General features: G+C 37.9%; 1 protein-coding gene across 1 annotated transcript in view; it reads left to right on the top strand.

Annotated features, from left to right (window-relative positions):
* OSBPL10 (oxysterol binding protein like 10) overlaps positions 1-17,619 on the top strand; it is a 104,411-nt gene that overhangs the window by 13,170 nt on the left and 73,622 nt on the right. The window contains exon 2 of the mRNA XM_061465025.1: positions 17,290-17,465. Coding sequence (XP_061321009.1) covers positions 17,290-17,465 — 176 coding nt within the window. The remainder of the gene's footprint in view (positions 1-17,289; positions 17,466-17,619) is intronic.

Genomic DNA, 17,619 nt, shown 5'->3' with positions numbered 1-17,619 from the left:
TCTAGCTGTATCTCTTTGCTCCTGGATGAGAAAAACACAGCCAGAGACTGGAATACCAGGAACTTTTAATTTCTTGGTTTTCTTCTGTCATTAAATAAGTTGCTAACAGGACTGCTCATTTTCCCCCTGGTTGTTACATTTTGATAATAAAAACCTTAGTGAAAATGTAATTATGCTGGGAAAATAATTACTTCACTCATAGTCTTATCCTTCTTTTTTAATTAATATACTAATTTAAATGTTAAAAGGAGCAATGAGAACAGCCAGTGCCTTCAAGCAAAGCTCTCAGATGTGAGTATAAAGGTGAGAATTGGTTGTGGACAATAAGCAGTTGATAACCTGTCTGTTATGACAGCCTTGTTCAGCTGTTCTGTCTTTCCCAGGTGGTCAGAGCTTCAAATAGCAAGTTTCATTCTGCTGCTTTCCAATATTCTGTTGCTTTTCCAGCCTTCCATGCTTCATGCTGCTCACAGGGCACAGGTGGGTGATAACCTGCATGTTGGGACACTCCAGAGTCTTTTGTTGTGGTTTCTGATGCCTGGAGCGACTGTGACTGTAAACCAGTCATATGGGTGTTAGTTGTGGAGCTATACTGAACTGATCTCAGGCCCTGGGCCCATCGCCGGAAGATAGGTTGCACGTATGGCATACCTTACTTCCTTCAGTGTGGTGGTTTAAATGTTGGCCAAAATAAATCCTTTAATATATACTGCATTTTTGCTGTACTGTGGACTGAAGGCTGGCAGGTCATTCAAACCTAGGCAGAGCTCAGGGCTTCCTGTAGCACCCTGTGTTCCTTTCAGTGTGGGAAAAATACTGGAAGAGTTTCCTTGTGATTGGCCTTTGAAGAAGCATCAGATGACTCTGAAAGTTGGTAGGAGGCTTACGTGGGTGCTCTTTAGGCACAGAGGTTCTGATAGGAGTCCCACGAGTTGTGGGAAGTAGCTGGACCTTCTAAGCAGGTTATAGGAGCATACAACTGTTAGCTTCATAACTTAAGTTCTTACGTCTTCTCTATGCTGGTTTTTAAAATGGAAGAGTTAAAACCTTGAGGAAAAGGGCTGAACAGATGCCAGATGGAGTAGTCTTCCTCTTCCATGTGCTGAACAAACAGGTTGGCAGTTGAATATGAAGCTTTTCTGTAGTATCAGATAAATGCTACGAAACCACCTGTCCTCGTTTCCATGTTCTAAGGATCTTTCTCTTTTCCCATTTGTTTGCTCTTGCTTTTGATACTGTGACAGCAAGTGTAGGGCAGTGAAAGGAAGAAGAGAAGAAAACATTTGAAAGTAAGGAGATTGGGTATGAAAATGTTACATTTACTAAAAATCAGATGGATGAGCTGTGACCCCAGGTTCCAGAGAGGAGGCTGATGACATGAAGCCTTTTGCTCCCCTTGAGCTCCCCTTGAGCTTAAAAATAGATTTTTCAGAAATGACATTTGAACAGATTGAACAGAAGAGGTGTGGAATAGGTATTTCAACTGAGGGAGCTGGAAAGCTTAATGGAACTGTCAGTATAGAGAAAGCAGCTAGTATAGGAAAAAATGCAGTGCAGTTTCTCACAGATTGCCTATTTGGGATGGTGTCAGGACATCAGGAACAGATGCCTGAGGGACTGAAAATACCTACTCCACTCATACTGAGTTTTAACTTTCATGAAATAATTCCATCAACCAGATTTAATTATTAGAATGCTGAATTGCATGATTTCTTAAAAGAACAGAATTACAAAACTGGAAATGTGGAAACTTAGTTCTGAAATGTGAAACTTAGCTCTGGAAATGTGAAAACTACTGATCTCTCCTGGCAGTTTATTTATGCACTTGTTCTGTGTACTGTTTGATTTTTTTTTTATTTTTATTTTCTTTTTCTTTTTTCCTAATAGCATTGTCATCAATTAGGTGCTTGGACTAATTGGATGGGTCTCTTCTGTTTTAAATAGGAGCATTTTGCTTATGAGTTGGTTTATTCTGATCCCTTCCTGTATGTGTTTGCCAACCCTGGGTCCAGTAGTTCAGTTAAGTTGTGGCATGTTTATACTGCTGAATGGAAAAAAAGACCACCTTGTGTCTTTCCCTTCAGGGGTAACAAGTTCTGTTTCTTGAGATCCCTGCTACTGAATTTCTTCCTAAAATTCCTTTTCTGCATTGTTTCCTTCTCTGTCCTTGTTTCAGGGACTGCAGAGTAGGCAAGCTGGCTATTGCAGTTCTTACAGCAAGCGTGGAGTTATTATTGCTGGTGTTACTCTGTCAAGTAAAGACTTTTTCCTCCAAGTGTGTTTTTTTTTGTTTGGTTTTGGTTTTTTTTTTGTTGCTTTTTTTTTTCCAATTTTATTCTACTGTCTGCTTGTTGCTGCTTAGAATGAAATAAAAAGTAGATAGGGTGCTTTGTCAAATGCTGCAGTGCGGGACCGGTGTGAGCACTGAAGAGTGAAGGTAGATAGCAGGGTACCAAAGAACGGGAGTGACCTTCAAATGTCACATCTCTGTTAGAAAACAGGCCTTACAGTTTGTGCTCCCTAAAGTGAAGAAGTAACATGTCTTTGCAATATTTCCCTCTGAGAAATAGTAGGTTTTTAGAAATGGCTGTTAAAAAAAGTGTGGCTCTCTGTAGTTCCAGTTTTCAGTTGGGACCAACTTTTGGGATTCCTCCCCCTCTTTGTACTCCCCCTTGTTTTGCTAGTGTGTTTCTGATTGTAATTTGTGTGTCATGAACACAATGAATAAGAAGAGTTATTTTGTTGGGGAAGGGGGAAGTAATGCTACATATTCTGAAACTGTCAAATTGTATGTTGTCTGAGGTGCCAGATAAGAGAAACTAACAGCTAAAGAGCAGCATTTATTTGGACTCTGCAAACAGTTGATAATATTTGGTAATAAACTAAAAGAAAACTACAAACAAGTGGTTAAATAGAAAAGTGCTTAACGCAGCACTGATTTTCATCATAATTAGGGACAAGGCAAAAAAGCTAGAAGGAAGAGCTTTTTGAACTGCACTTGAAGGAAAGATGTTAGATTCTAAGTCACTACTGAAGAGAACCTAGTGAAGTAGAGTAGTTTTGCTTTCTTCTGATTTTTAAAGTGAAGACTTCTGGTAACTGAAGGAAAACATGTTGCTTATAACTGCTAGTTGAGCAAGTGGTGAAGCTATAATAACTTGATCTTTTCTTCTTCCAAATCTTCCTCTAGCATTTCATTATTATGATTATGGAGGTTCATGAGGATGTTTGTAATGTAGCCTAAGTGTTCAGGCACTAAAAATAATATTTGGGGTTCTAGATAGTGCTAGAACCATTAAACTTGAAGTTTAATAGAAATTTCACAACTTCATGTTGGTTCCCATCAGATGGAAATAAACCTCCTGTTTTGCTGTAATATGTTTAATGCTGGTTTTACCAAAAAGAGGAGAGCACAAACCTAACCTGAGAGAATATGTAAAATCTGGAGTTGAACTGGAAGCAGACTCTAAGATGTTTTATATCTGAATAAATTAATTCATGGTTTGATCATCCGCAGACAGGTGCTGGATTTTTATGCAGTTGATAATGAGATGTCAGCATGTTTAAAATAAATTTGTTCTTATATTTTCATTATTGGCATTTTTTCTTTAATGCCTGTGCCCTAGTTTATTGCAAAAACAAAGATTTTAAACTTCTCTTTCAAAGCTGTTGGTTCTTAGTTTTTCAAAACTCAGAAGTTCATAATGTTAGTTACAGCAAAGGAGCTCTTTTTAATTGTGTGGGAGAGTGGATTACATCAGCAATTTCTGAATTCCTTTTACAACTAGCATGATTGTAACAAAAGGAATGGCAATAGAAATGCAGCTTTTAAGAAGTTATCAGTCTACTAGGTGCCTTTTTGTAAAGCAGACAGATTGCTTTTGTATTAAGCATGATGCCAGATTTTATTTACAAGTACCTACTTGCCAGCTGATCAGCCAGTATGACTCTTCTCAGTAATTCACCAAAATATAACAAGGGATTTGACAGAAACATATGTAATGTAGGAGGCTCCTGAAAAATACTGTTTTTTATATGTTAAAATGGAAGATGCTGAAAATACTGAGTACAGTGGGAACTAATTTGGCAGAACTGCTCCTGCTGGGTGGTGCACATTGTTCTTACTACCTGTTTTCTTTGTCTGTCCAAGATCTGTATTATTAAAGTAGTTGCTAGTGTGGGAGGGGCTGTGTTTTCAGCCCGGGAAAAGATTGTTGCATGCAACTGCATAAAAGCTTATGTTCCAGGACTTTGGAGTAGTTGAAAGTTGATGATGGGGCAGCAAATGAGCTTCTGTGTGCTGGACAAGCTGCCAAGTCAGGACTGCTATGTGTGATGACTTAACGTGTATGACCTTATCGCGGATGAGTGGAGTGCTGCTTCTCTCTCTTGAACAAGGTGAAATATGTTTTACTGAGGTAAAATAAGGATTTGATAGAGTTCAATAAATTTGATGGAATTTAACAGAGTTTAACGGTGGTTTAACAAGATTCTATGTTTAATGGTAAGGTGCACCTTATTAGTTACTGCATGGAACAAATTACAGAGGAAAATTGAGTTAGCATCTTTCCTGCTGAATGGATGATTCTGGAAAGTTCCTCTTCTACCCAAGACTGCCCCGGCTGCATTGTTCTTTACCCAACTACAGCACTTGTTATCCCATAGGCTATTCTGGGATGTGGTCCTGAGTACTGCTACTGGCCAGTGATGGGAACAAAGAAATGAAGGTGACAGAGCAGTAGTTCTAATGTGACACCAAATAGGTGACAGCTAGTTCAGCTGAAGTAGGTTTTAAAGTGAAAATACCAGTTCTTTCTTGAGGAGGAAGAGTGAAAAATGACAACTGGTTTTCACTTGTGCTTTCTAAGGGCAGCTTTTTTTCACTTAGGCAAATTGCGTTGATATTACAAGTTACTGAGATTTCTGGGGAACAATAGCTGTTTGGTTTTGTTTCCCACCACTGCTATAGACTGTGGTGTAAATGTGCGAGACATTGTATTTCTATCTAAAAGTGACTTAGAGATTAAAAGACTTATACCTGATGTTGAACCTCTTTTTTAATTTTCTTTTTAATTTATTGATCATAAAGAAATTGTATGTATTGAAACATAACAGAGCTACTTTATTCATTTTCTTCGATAAGTAGTTCTGAATGGAATTATTCACATAGAATGCAAACAATTATAAGGGAATGTCTATGCTGGTTATCTAAGTCTTCTCCCCTGGAAATGCATCAAATGTAAATCAGGTTAAGTATAATTTTTGGAAGGGTTTTAGGTTTCAGACTTTCTTAAAGTCTCATATCAGTAGCTTGCACAGAAATATGTATCTCTGACTTTCTTCCAAATAACAATGTTGGAAAAGCAGATTAGGAGAAGAAAATGCAAAAGCTTTACTGCACAGTTAAGAGGAAAAAAGAACATGACTTATGTCTCTTTGTAGGCTTTTATAATGATTTAGTAGATAAAAATTATTTTGCATATTCCAGTTGTTGTCTGCTGATAGAATTAATGTGAACGCATTTTGCAGTTTGAGTCAAGCTGGTAGATGGTGTCTGAAACAACCTGCTTTGCTTTTGTATTACCTTGTATCTATCAACTGCTTTCATAAGACCAGAAGATGAGCTGCTTTTTCACCTTCTTATTCCTGAAGGGGAGAGACCCTCTCCCAACTGTCTGTTCCTTCTGTGGTTTTGAAAATTGAATTAGTTCCCACTGAGTTTAATAAACACTAGAGAGAGAGAAGGGGTGGGTTGTGACCATGCAGCAGGGTAGGAAGGAGGAAAGAGGAGCAGTGGTTAGCCTTAAGTCTGGGTGAGGTTTTACAACCAGCTGAGCTCTAAAGATGAAGCAATCTTAACTGTGCTGTGTCCTGTGAAGAAAATCTGAGATACGTAAATGTAACCCACCCTTGGCACTAAGCCTAGCACAGTTTCTCTTCTGGAAGAGATAATTTCTGCCAGTTAATACTCAACTGATGCCTGTTTCTGATCATGCGTTTACAACTTATGCTTCTTCCTCACTCATTTAACCTTTGTAGTAGAGGTTGTGAGTCAGTGCATCAGCTACTGTTCCTAATGTGGCAGGAGTGATACACTCTCATCTGCTATCTGTCCAACAGTTTGTTTCACTGAGCACAGGACTTAGGTAGGGTTGGTTAGTTGTTGCTCTGCAGGGGAGATGACCTCTGCCAATGAAGTGGTGGGGACCAGACAACGGGAAGACATAACAGGTTCTCCTGCCACATGCGTTAGCGGTACATGTGATTTAGAGTCTGCAAGTATCTAGTTATAAATCCATATATAATAAATTTATTACTGGATTTATCCAGTATTACTGGATTTATCCAGTAATAAATCCAGTAATAAGAGTTAATATTTTTAAGTGGTACCTGTTGGAAGTTTTTCAGGGTATGAATGCAAAAATGTATTCTGAGAGAGCATGCACAGAAGGTGGAATGCCTTGACAGACTCCTTTAGATTCCTATTGAATATTTCACTGCTTGATCTGCATGGGTGAATGTTTTTCTTTCTTTATTTTTTTTTTAATCCTGTGATAACACTTCTGGTGCCTTCCTCTTCTAGGAGGTGTCCCATATGTGTCTGATACATCACAAAGGAACAAAAAGGGTGCTTTTTCTGAATGCTGGTCACATTTAAGCATAGCAGGAGTGGCATAACTACGTCTCTATACAGCATACCCAAGAGTGTTGAACATACAGAATATAGTAGATCTGTGTTTTCATTCGTAGGTTCACTTTTTCCATATACATAGCTTTTCATATTAGCAGGTGGTATGACCGAAGTCAAGAATACATATGAGAGGAATGAGAAAAAACTGTGCTATGGTTATTCCTCTGTAATTGAAAAATTACCCCCCAAATCTCAGACCATAATGAGAGTAACAGAAGCATCAGAATTATTCTCTACAGTTTAATCCCTACTGATAAATAAATACAGTGTAGTGCTATGTCATTAAAATAGCACTCAGAGGGTATTGTGTAATGAGGTTTGGAATAAGATATGGTTTAATAAGCCTTGAAAGAAGTACCCAACTAATTTTCTTTTTTAAAGATATGTTCAAGATGTTGATGAGCTAGTTATGGTGCGAAGTAAGAAAAAAACCAATATTCACTAGCCTAATAATTAACCTATGGTATCTATAGCCCAGTGCAGCAGAGTGTTTTGCTCTGGATGGTGGTTGGAAGTCTGGTTAGTAGAGTGCTTTATTTTGGACTGTAACGTCAAATGATTCTTCAGATTTCTGCTTCCTCAGAAAACCTTTACTGAAAACTTTTTGGCATCTGCTGTTGCCAAACTGTTCTTCTCGTCTACTCCTTCATCCCTTCATTTCATTTCCACTGTAATTTGTCCCTTGCCTGTTGGCAGCAGGGTGGTCATAATAAAATGGAGGTACTGTCTCCATAAAACATGACATTTGACTTCCAGTTAATTTTCAGCAACATCTTTCTATTGAAAGCTTTTAGGTTGGTGACATTTTTTATTAGGAGATTTTATGAATCCTGTCTAACCTTTTATATTTCATGTTTTACAATTAAAAATGAGGGAAGAGCAAAGTAACAGTGTTACTGAAAGAAGACAGTTCAGTGATTTAGCTATTTTGTTCAATTATTACTATATACCAAATAGTGCAGATTTTATAGCATAGAATTTACAGTTAGATTGCATGACTTAAAATACCTTTCCTTTGACGTTGGGGTTTTTACAGTCTTTCTTAAAGCAGTCTTGGTTTCTAGTAGTAGTAAAAGTGAATTGGAAAGAACTCCAGTGTTCTTGCATTGACACTGACTCCTTTTTATTTATATGGAGGTCAACTCCCTGAAGTTCCCTGATTTACAACTACAGGCTGTTGCTGTTGTGCATGGGAATGTGTTCACTTGTGAGGAACAGACTTATTAGGGTTCACCTACATGGATAATTTCCCTGACTTTTAACTTGGAGACACACAGCTCAAATACTTCAGGCTAACAGACTCCTTTTGTCTCTGTAATTGGCTCAAGGTATGACTTGAATGATGTTCATAATTTCCATTCTCTCATTGTTAATGAGCAAAAAGCAGCATTTAGTGTCTGAACTACTCTACAGCTACTCTAATTGAAGCTACAGTAGTCTTGTAATTTGAACTACTATTTGCAGTCTGTTTTGTAGTCGGATTACCTGAATTGTTTTCCTGATATTCCCATCTGGAGGTGTTTGGGCCATCCCTTGGTTTGTCATCCAGCAGTTGTCTCTTCTCAGCATCAGCCCAGGGTCACTCTATGCCTTTGTTATTTGTTTCATAAAATACTTTCAGGGACTGAAATATTGATCTTAAGGTGAAATCCTAACTAATATCACGTCTGTCATAAAAACTGAGGGTCATACCTGTTGTTTCACAGCTGAGTGCTTTTCTATATACAGTCTGTAATTCTTGGCAGCAAGAGAGCTTTAAAAATCTGCAGCTGTTTGATGTATGAAGGTCTCTCTCCTAGACAGGACATAATATGTAAGAACAGTAGTGCTGGGTTGAGTTAGGGTTAATTTTTACCAGTGAGAAATACAAGTTTAGGATGGGGCCAGTGGAAGATACTGTGTAGTAGACATTGTATGTGGAGGTTTACCGTTTCCTTCCTACATGTTCTGTCCTTCGAGTAGTAGTATCCATCTCTATTAATGTAGTTCAGAGGGAAGTCTCTAATTGCTGAAGGTAGAGAGAGGTCTGGGGATATTTCAAATGGTTTTGTTCAGCAGCCTCTTTCAGAGGTGTGTATGTTTGGGATTGACAAAATATAGGAACCAAATTGTAGAGAATTTGGATTATGGATGATAGTATTTTGAAATAAAATTGTGATTTAGACCTGACTCTCACAAATTGAGTAGGATATGGTTTTCTTTAAACTCTGTTGCATGTTAGTGCTGATAAAAACCCAACAATTCCAGCCTCCCTATGAGTGTGTTACATTAGGTTAGGTGGCTGAATTTGCTGGTACTCATTATGTTGTATGAGAACCAGGCTGTCAAATGGATGTATTTGATTCATTTATGGATGTTGTAATAGCAAGTACCAGAAGGACCAAGATAAGGTCATATCTTTTCAATCTGTGATGTTTCCTGCAGAATGTGGCAACTAGCAGACAGAAATCTGTGCAAAATACTGCCCTTGGTCAAATCTCACTTCATTATTGATCTGTCTTCATATATGACCTTCCTGAAAATCATAGAATGGCTTGGGTTGAAAGGGACCTTAAAGATCATCAAGTTCCAACTCTCCTGCTGTGGGCAGTAACACCTTCCTTATTAAAGCGTAGACTGTTGAAAGAATAGTATATAATAGTGTTAGTCACTGTTGACTCCTTAGCACTCTGAGCAGCTGTGTTCACAGTGGCTGCCTTCAGTGCTACTGCCTTCTTTATTACTTTCCTTCAGATAGGTCTGTGGGATGCTTCAATTTTCTTAGTGTGTTTAACGGACATACAGCTGTTGGTTCAGCATTTTAGGCCTCCTGAATTTGTTATTCAGTTTGTTGGAGAGGTGTATTTTTGGTATGTTAGGCCACCTTCTAAACTATTTATTTCATGCTATATTTTGTAAGTACTTTGTGGAAGATGACTTGATGCCAGGCAGTAGGCAATTTCTGATGTGAAGTGCGCTTGCTAAACCTCTCAGATCTTACAGAACTTGTTGTAGAAAGCATCAAGCAGAAAAGTGACATATTTTTACAGAGGGTTGGATATTGCTGTATCACTTAGAATTTTGGTGTGTATTTTTTGTTACAGAAAATAATAGGCAATAAGATTCCTGGCATGGCTGGCTTAGTTTTGGGAGATGTTTAAAACTTTGTGGTGGTGGAGCTGTTTACTCAGCAGCAGTTTCGACAACTGCTAATGTGAGCAGAGAGAATTTCAAATATTAATATGGAAAAACTGTTTTCACAAGCTAGATGTAATTGAATGCCTCATTTATATGTCTGTATATGTATGTATATATACACTTTATTAGGGGGAAGAAACTCAGGTGTTTTCCAATGTTTAGTTATTCCCCCACCCATGTTTAGTTCTCTTTTGTAGGTGGTTTGTTGTGAAAAGCAAGTGAGTCAGTTTTTCTCATAGGTCATCCTAACAGTCGTTTCTTTAGATAGGCCTAAACTACTTCCCAACTAGAATATTCCTTGGCTAAACAAAGCACATTCGTTCTACTCCTTTGCATTCTCTTGGGATGCCACGTGAAATCTAAACATCTGAATGTAAACCCATTTTAGCTAGATTTTGGGAAAACAGAAGGAAATTGAGAGCTTGATTTTTTTTTTTTTTTTTTGATAGCTGCCTTGATTATTGGTGGTTTTATTTTTGTATTTTCTGGCTGGGACAGACCAATAAGTGTTTAAAGACTGCAGAGAAGCAGTTGTCCATACAGGCTCCAAAGTAGGTTTCTGTAATCTTACTTTCTCAAAGGAGCAAAGTCTTGCTCCTCTGTAAGGTGGAAAGGTGGGATTGAGAGCAGATAAATCAGGTAGCTTTCTTCATTTTGGTGCCCAAATGACTATACTGTGGCCTGGCTTCAGCGAGAGCCAATTTAGCAGCAGTCTTGTGTCATACAGAGCACTGTCTTTGCATCAAATGGGGAATGGAGTTACTGCGTGTTAACTAGTTGTTTCCTGTATCTTCTTTTAGAATCACACAGAAGTGTTTCTTCTAAAGTTTAATGTCCTCCTTTCATTACATGCTGTTCATTAGACATGCTATGGAATCACTCTGTTTTGGTTTAGATCTTGGTTTTCTCACGAAGGAAAATGTACTTTCCTCTCGGGAAGCTCTGTTTTTAATCTGTCACCTGAGTTGAGCTGCATAATGACTTTGCCAGAATTAGGGTTGCACCAGCACATTTATTCCCCCAGTTATGTCACTGCTAGCCTCTTCCCTCTGATCTGCAGTATGAAAATTTGAGTCTGCTTAATTATTAGGTAGTAGTGAATTTAGAGCAAGTGAAAAAGAAGGTGGCAAGGACCACTAAATGACACAAAGTAGCATTAGGCAGCCAGCCCGCTCAGTGGGTTGTGAGTAGTAAGTGCTGTTTATGGTACGCACCTCAACTGTGTACCTTTTGTTTATGTGCTTGCCCTAAATTGCAGTTGTTGCCCCTCAATGTGGCCATGTTGTGCTAAAGCATAGATATTATGATAAATGTACTTTTCTGTATGACTTTAAAGCATGATGTGTAAAAATGGTTGCATTATTTCAAGGCCTGTTTTTCCATCCTCAATCCTAAAAAGCAATCCCTAAACAACACTATTTGAAATCAGGAAACTAATGTTAATATTTTCCTTAACATAGTCTTTTTGTACTTAAATTTTCAGCGGCATGTCTGTTGCTGACTGTATAGAATTTCGGACCATTGAAAGTAATTGATGTAGCAACGGAAGTCAATGAACTCATGAGCTGGTCAACAGCAATTGTAGCTTCTGCTGATGCTGGGAAAGAAGTGATGTTTTGGTTTATAAGAAAGGCTTGCTTGTAAACTTGGAGACTGACCGGGACTTGACAAAACAGGAAAGGAGATTTCTCTTAACGTTTTATTTATGTGAGAGGTTTGTGGATGTTAAAATCACAAACTGCATAAGATCAGAAACAGGCAGTCCATCTAGTAGCTTTGGATAGGACTTTATTTCTTACCTCCATTTTAGATGTGGAACACTTCTAAAAGCATCCAGCAAGTTATAGTTCAGCTTGACTGATATGCAATTAACGCAGAGAAGTTATTGTTTAATAAATCAAGTTTTCATTCAGAGATGCTCAAAGTCAGTAAAGCTTTTAATGAATACTGTGGTTCTTCCATTTTCTGATATTAGAAAATGATAAATTGAGGAACCTCAACGCATACAGGATGTTAAACAGTTACTGTAGTGTAAGCATATTCTCTCAACCACTGTCTTTTAATGACAACTTCAGAGATGATTTTTAATAATAAATCCTTGGCTGTCAAATGTGTGTGCCATGCTTTATCTTTACTGGCATGAATAATTCCATTAATCTTATGGCTCAAGGTAAAAGGAAAAAAAAAGGGCAGTTGCGTAAATGTAATCTCCAAGACAATCTAGTAAGATACAGTTTTGTAAAAAATGAAATATTTGTATGTGACATCTCATTCAGTTACTGGAACCATAAACTTTGCTTTTCTTTGACAGTCATTTACTTTCTATCCTATAATTCGTCTCTAGCTTTGTTTTTTTTTTCTAATAAATTTTTTAAAAAAGAATTGTAAAATAGTTTGGTTCCTTATTCTCAAAGTGTCCTCTTTTTGAGGATTATGGAATCACTGAAGAACTAGTAGTCACTGGAGGAGAACTGGAATGGAAAAAAAGGAAAACATGTTTAGAAACTCAAAAATGTTGAGAACAAAGTGATATAAGGAAAAAGTTGGTGAGCTGCTGCTGTTCTTGAGCTAATATGATGCTGGAGTTTTTGACACATTGTCTGGAATAATAAATTCAGCAGTCTGAGAAGGGAAAATACATGAATTGTTACTTTTCTGATAGGGAGGGTGATGTCTGTCAAGGTTTTAAATCGGGGTGAAGACTTTGTGGTGTTTCAAATCGGTGTATTTTATCTGAACAATTTGTATTTTTATGGTTAAAGCAAAATAAAAAGTAGATCATGAAGTACGTATTGTGAGACTGTTTAGGAGAAAGGTGTCTGCAGAAGGTCTAAAAGTATTTAGAGAGAAAAGTTCCTCTGTCCAGCAGTGAGAAAGTAACTGGGGAAAAGATCTCTAAAAAGCTGAAACCAGGGCTAGCCTGCTGTAGAAACCCAGCATGCCTCTTCATCCAGTAGCTGCTGGTCATCATCTTATGAAAACTGTTTTATTGTTTGTAGATTATGGAAGATTTTGTCTTTAGTCAAAAGATTTGTCTAATGCTACTGTGCAGCATTTAGTCATCCATGCCAGTTTCAAACAGATGAGTTCTGGGATTATACAGAGTCCAAGTATGAAGCATATATTCCAATGCAGTTTATGAACCCAAGGAAGTAATTAATACAATTAAGTAATTAATACCATAATATTTTATTAACTACTTTCCAAAAGAGGTGAGTTTTATAGCAGATTGAGTCCGTGATTGAAGATTTGACGAGGGTTGCAATTGCCCAGATGCAGAAGTCTTTATTTAAAAAAGGTCAATCGCATAATGAATGCAAACTGGAAGCTGTGTATCTGCTGTTCTCTTTGACAGGGTCTGATGGCAGGCCATTTTCATCTCCTACTATACTACCAGCATTTATCACTTTTAAACCATAGCCATTGCTTTTTCTTAAATTATTTTTGGGGACCTAATAATTATTATAATACTATGGAATTATGATATTAGTATAATTATTACTATAATAAATTATCATAACAGTGAAAGCAAAACGCAGTTCAAGTGGTTTATTGGTATAGTATTTCAGTCTCTCTCTTCCCCTCCAAGAATTCAGAAGGCAACATACTTATGCTTCCTAATATGTCATACCCATGTTGACAAATGCATCAGTAGCATAAAGAAATTCTGGTAATGTCAGACTTTTTAATTTGATAGAACAGCAGTAAAATTCTAGTTTACTGAGTGTAGCTGAATGTTTTATCTTGTAATATCTATCAGTCAGTAATGCATTTGGTTGGAATGGCAGAAGGAAGTATCCCAGTTAATTTCAGGAATTTGAGGGCGCCTGGGCCAGAGGAGCAGGAAGCCTGTAGTCTCTGAACAGATTTGCGTTTGTCTGTTGGCAAAGGCTTTTCTTTCGTGCAATGGCCTACTTTTTCTTGCCTGTAATGTTATGTGTCTACTTTGAACATTGCTTAAGCAGTTAAAACTGCTTGAAATGTGTTAAAGCAGTGATTTTCTAGCTTACCATTAGATGGATTCTTTTAATTAAAAAAACCAACCAAACAAACCAAAACACAAACTGATTATTTTTTCCAATTTTGGAATAGCAAGAAAATTTAGCTGTCTTTAGAAGTGTGTCAGTAACATTTCATCATTTCTGTATAGCACTAATTATTTGTATGTCTAGTATGACATGGCTTGATTCTGCTACCTCCTACCTGAATGTTAGGTTTCATCGTTAATCTCTAAATTAATTACAGAAATCCAAATGTATGCTCTGTGAGCAAGACCAGTAGAGAAATACAGGATAAGATGGCAAGATTAATCAGTTCTAGAGGTTAGCGCTGTTATTTCCCTGGTGTGCAGGACAAATGGCTTTTGGAATTCAAGTTAAAAGATATCCCTGCCCTTCCGATAGAGCTACATGGGCCTTCTAAAATGGGACAAACATGTATCATTCTCTTCTGTTCTGCTTTATATATGTAATGCTTTTCCATCCCCAGTTAGTGAAAGAATCTGGTCTTCATTTTTTCTGCATTTTTGTGATGGTCTGAATTAGGTCGTTACTTGGTCTGTGATACAAGAAAATGTTTTTGAAAGCTGCTTCTGTTTCTTTCTGTTCTTCCCCTTGCCTCCTTTTGTATGAAGTCTTGTGCTGCTTGATTTCTTAGTTTGACATGAAATTCCTTATTTCTTCTCCTGGCTTTTCTTACTACTTTAGCAGTTTCAAAGTGCGTTATTTCCCTGCTGCTCTGTGAGGATGTAGTTGCTTGTGCAGCTTACTCCTATCTATCTTTTTCTGTGATACCACTGTGTGAAAGGCAAAGAGGGGAGTTGCACTATAACTCTTGAAAACCAAATACTTGAGTCCATGTGATATGAACAGTGTCCAGTGTCATGGTCAAGATCCCTGTTGAAAGTTAATGAGATCTCCAGAGTTAACAAAAACCTATTTTATTGACAAGTTTTTGTTGGGTAGTTGGTACTTATGTTTCTGTAGGTAATTCTCTTTTATGACTTTAAAAGTTGGCAGACATAGAAACTGGTTCATTGGGGACAAGAAAGAAGGCAGGATGCTTGAAGAGGGCCATGGAGGTGTATGAGAACAGGTTATATTTTTCTTTTTCAAGTTTATTGCTTGAGTTGTGCTGGAAACATAGAATGGTTTGGGTTAGAAAGGACCCTAAAGTATCATCTAGTTCCAATCTCCATAAAGTTGCATGCAGGCAACTGAGCCATCATCGCAAGTACTGAAAACTCTGAAGGTACAAGGTGAATGCTAATGTTCTGTTTTTCTAAGACTGTATGTAGAATAGTTATGGTTGGCCAGGAGGTCAAGTTAACACTACTGTAGCTGCAATTACAAGGATGTGGAAGGATGCTGTTTCTGCATATGTGGATTTGCAGAAGTCACTGCTCTTGGATGCCATTGTGCTGGTAAAGGTGTATTCTGTACTCTAATGGCTGGTATGCTTCCATGGGTAGCTTTATGGCAATGCAAAGCTTGTCTCTGTGGAGCTTACAGTCGTTCTGGGAGTGCTTTGCTGGTCTAGCATGCAGAGGTTTCTGAGTTGAAGTGTTCATAGTGTTTATATAACTTAATAGATTCTGTTCTCATAGACTCAGAGGAACTTTTTCCCCCCAGATCCTTTGGTCTGGATAGGAGAAGGAAGGATGATTTTCTTGTCCCCCTCCTCCCCTTCTGTTTTTAACTGTTTCTCATGTTAGTTGTAGAACAGTTCTGCGCTAACCACAGTGATGACTTACGAGGTAGCAATCGATAAAACATGGCCTGATAACAAAGGCTGAAATGATTTGTACCTGAACAATCATTTCAGCGATTTCAAGGACAGTGAAATTACAGTGAGTATGGTAAGGGCTCAGAATGGACATCACAGCGTATAAAACCTAGCCTTGTTTGCTAAACCTAAAGAGATTGCTGAAAACTTGTCAGATGGAGAGCAGCACTAACTCCAGGGTCAAGCTGCTATATAATTTTTTCCTCCTAAATATGTGAGAGAGGTTGCTAAAATGGAGAAAGAAAACTGAAATTACAATTTACTATGAAATGTGCAAGTCTGACTTCTTTTTTGTGGGCATTCAGTTCTGCTGTTTTCACCTGCAGTTAATTGCATCATCTTTCCCTGAAGAGAAAAAATGCTTAGTAAGTGGGAGAGCAGTATTGTAAAACCATTTAAAAGTCAAACAGGAAGGTTATGGACTGGTGTAATACAAGTCAGTAAGGCAGTCTGAAATTTTGGCACTTTCCTTTTAGGGCCTCCTTATTTTTAACACTACTATTGAAATATTATGGTAGTTGGCATTCAGCTTGCCATTTTTCATTTGTGGGTTATGTGGGAGATGGAGTCAGGGCAGAAGTGGAGGGGTATAGCAAATCATTAGCTTAACATTATTTGGGACAGGCATTGTTATTCTGGCCTTTATGTGAGCCGGCAGGTTGCTGTCCGTTCCTTCTTGGCAAAGCATTGTTCTGTGTAACAGCATAGATGATTTCCACATGGAAATATAAATTTAGATCTGTGCTGTGGTGAAAGTTAGGGTTGGGGGGGGGGGGGGGGGGGGGGAAGTTTCTGACTCTTGAGACTGAGACATTGAATTTGAAACATCTTCACTTTCATTTAATGCACTTGGATAATGCAGTTAGTTTATTTTTGTCTGTGTGAACTTCATATCCTAGCAGTTGGCATATTGTGGAATGGCTTGTGTTTGTTAAAACTGCTTATTAAATCTTTGTGGTTACTGGATTTTCACTGACTGTTTCTTGATTCTAACACTTACTGACCTGGGCAGTGCTAGAATTTGTTAGCAGAATGACCAAATGGAATTTAGACTTTACTTCTCTCTCCTCTTACTTGTTTTCTTATATGTGGGTGTCCATACTTCCTACCTAGTACTTACTGGGAACTGAATGTTCAATTCCCTTGGCCAGCTTTCAAATGTATGTGAAATATGATCACAAATTAAAATACCATGGTGTCTTTAATTGTGTTCATCCCTCTGTAAAAACAGTGTCGCTTTTCAAAAGACTAGTAGTGAGGAATTAGCATGTCTTTCAAGGTTATAAATGGAAATAAAAGGGGAGGGGCCAAATCCACCCCAAAGGAGGCGGTCTTGTGCTTCTTCAGTGGAAGCTTTCGAACTAAAAGCTCCCTTCCTTACTTTCATGTCTTGTATGTGAACATCCCATTAATCTGAAAGAAACATGAGTAAAGGAGTAGCTTACACATGCCCTTGAAAAAACAAACCTAATGATCAAAAGAACAGTATCTTATAAAATTGAGTAATTACAAAAGTTACTTTGACCTCATTTGTTTGTTTATGATCTTGATTTAAATCAAGATCAGTCTGTGTTCTTCCCTGAGTGAATACGTAAAAGACTCTTTAATAGAAATACCTTTGCAATTTCTCTGAACAGGTACTTTGTGCTGGACTTTGAGACGGGAATTCTGCAGTATTTTGTGAATGAACAAAGCAAAAACCAGAAGCCACGAGGAACCTTGTCTTTAGCCGGAGCTATAATACTGCATGGTGATGAAGTGCCACACATGTTGGTGGTCTACTCTGCTAATGGAGAGATGTATAAGTTGAGAGGTACAGTGCTGCTTGAATGCGAGCTTCATTCTTCATGATTCAGAGTCATTCTTCTCTCCTATTCCCGCTTCTGCATCTCTTCATTCATGTCTCATTTTTCTTCCCTGTACTTTCAGAAAGTAGTGGTTATACAGCTATGGTGTTACACAGTATA

Source organism: Pezoporus flaviventris, unplaced genomic scaffold (genome assembly GCF_033815535.1).
Source record: "Pezoporus flaviventris isolate CSIRO_AGI_PZ_B2104156 unplaced genomic scaffold, CSIRO_AGI_Pfla_v1 ptg000037l, whole genome shotgun sequence".
Lineage (NCBI taxonomy): Eukaryota > Metazoa > Chordata > Aves > Psittaciformes > Psittacidae > Pezoporus > Pezoporus flaviventris.
Note: the sequence above shows the minus strand (reverse complement) of the source record. Positions and strands in the feature narration are given on the sequence as shown.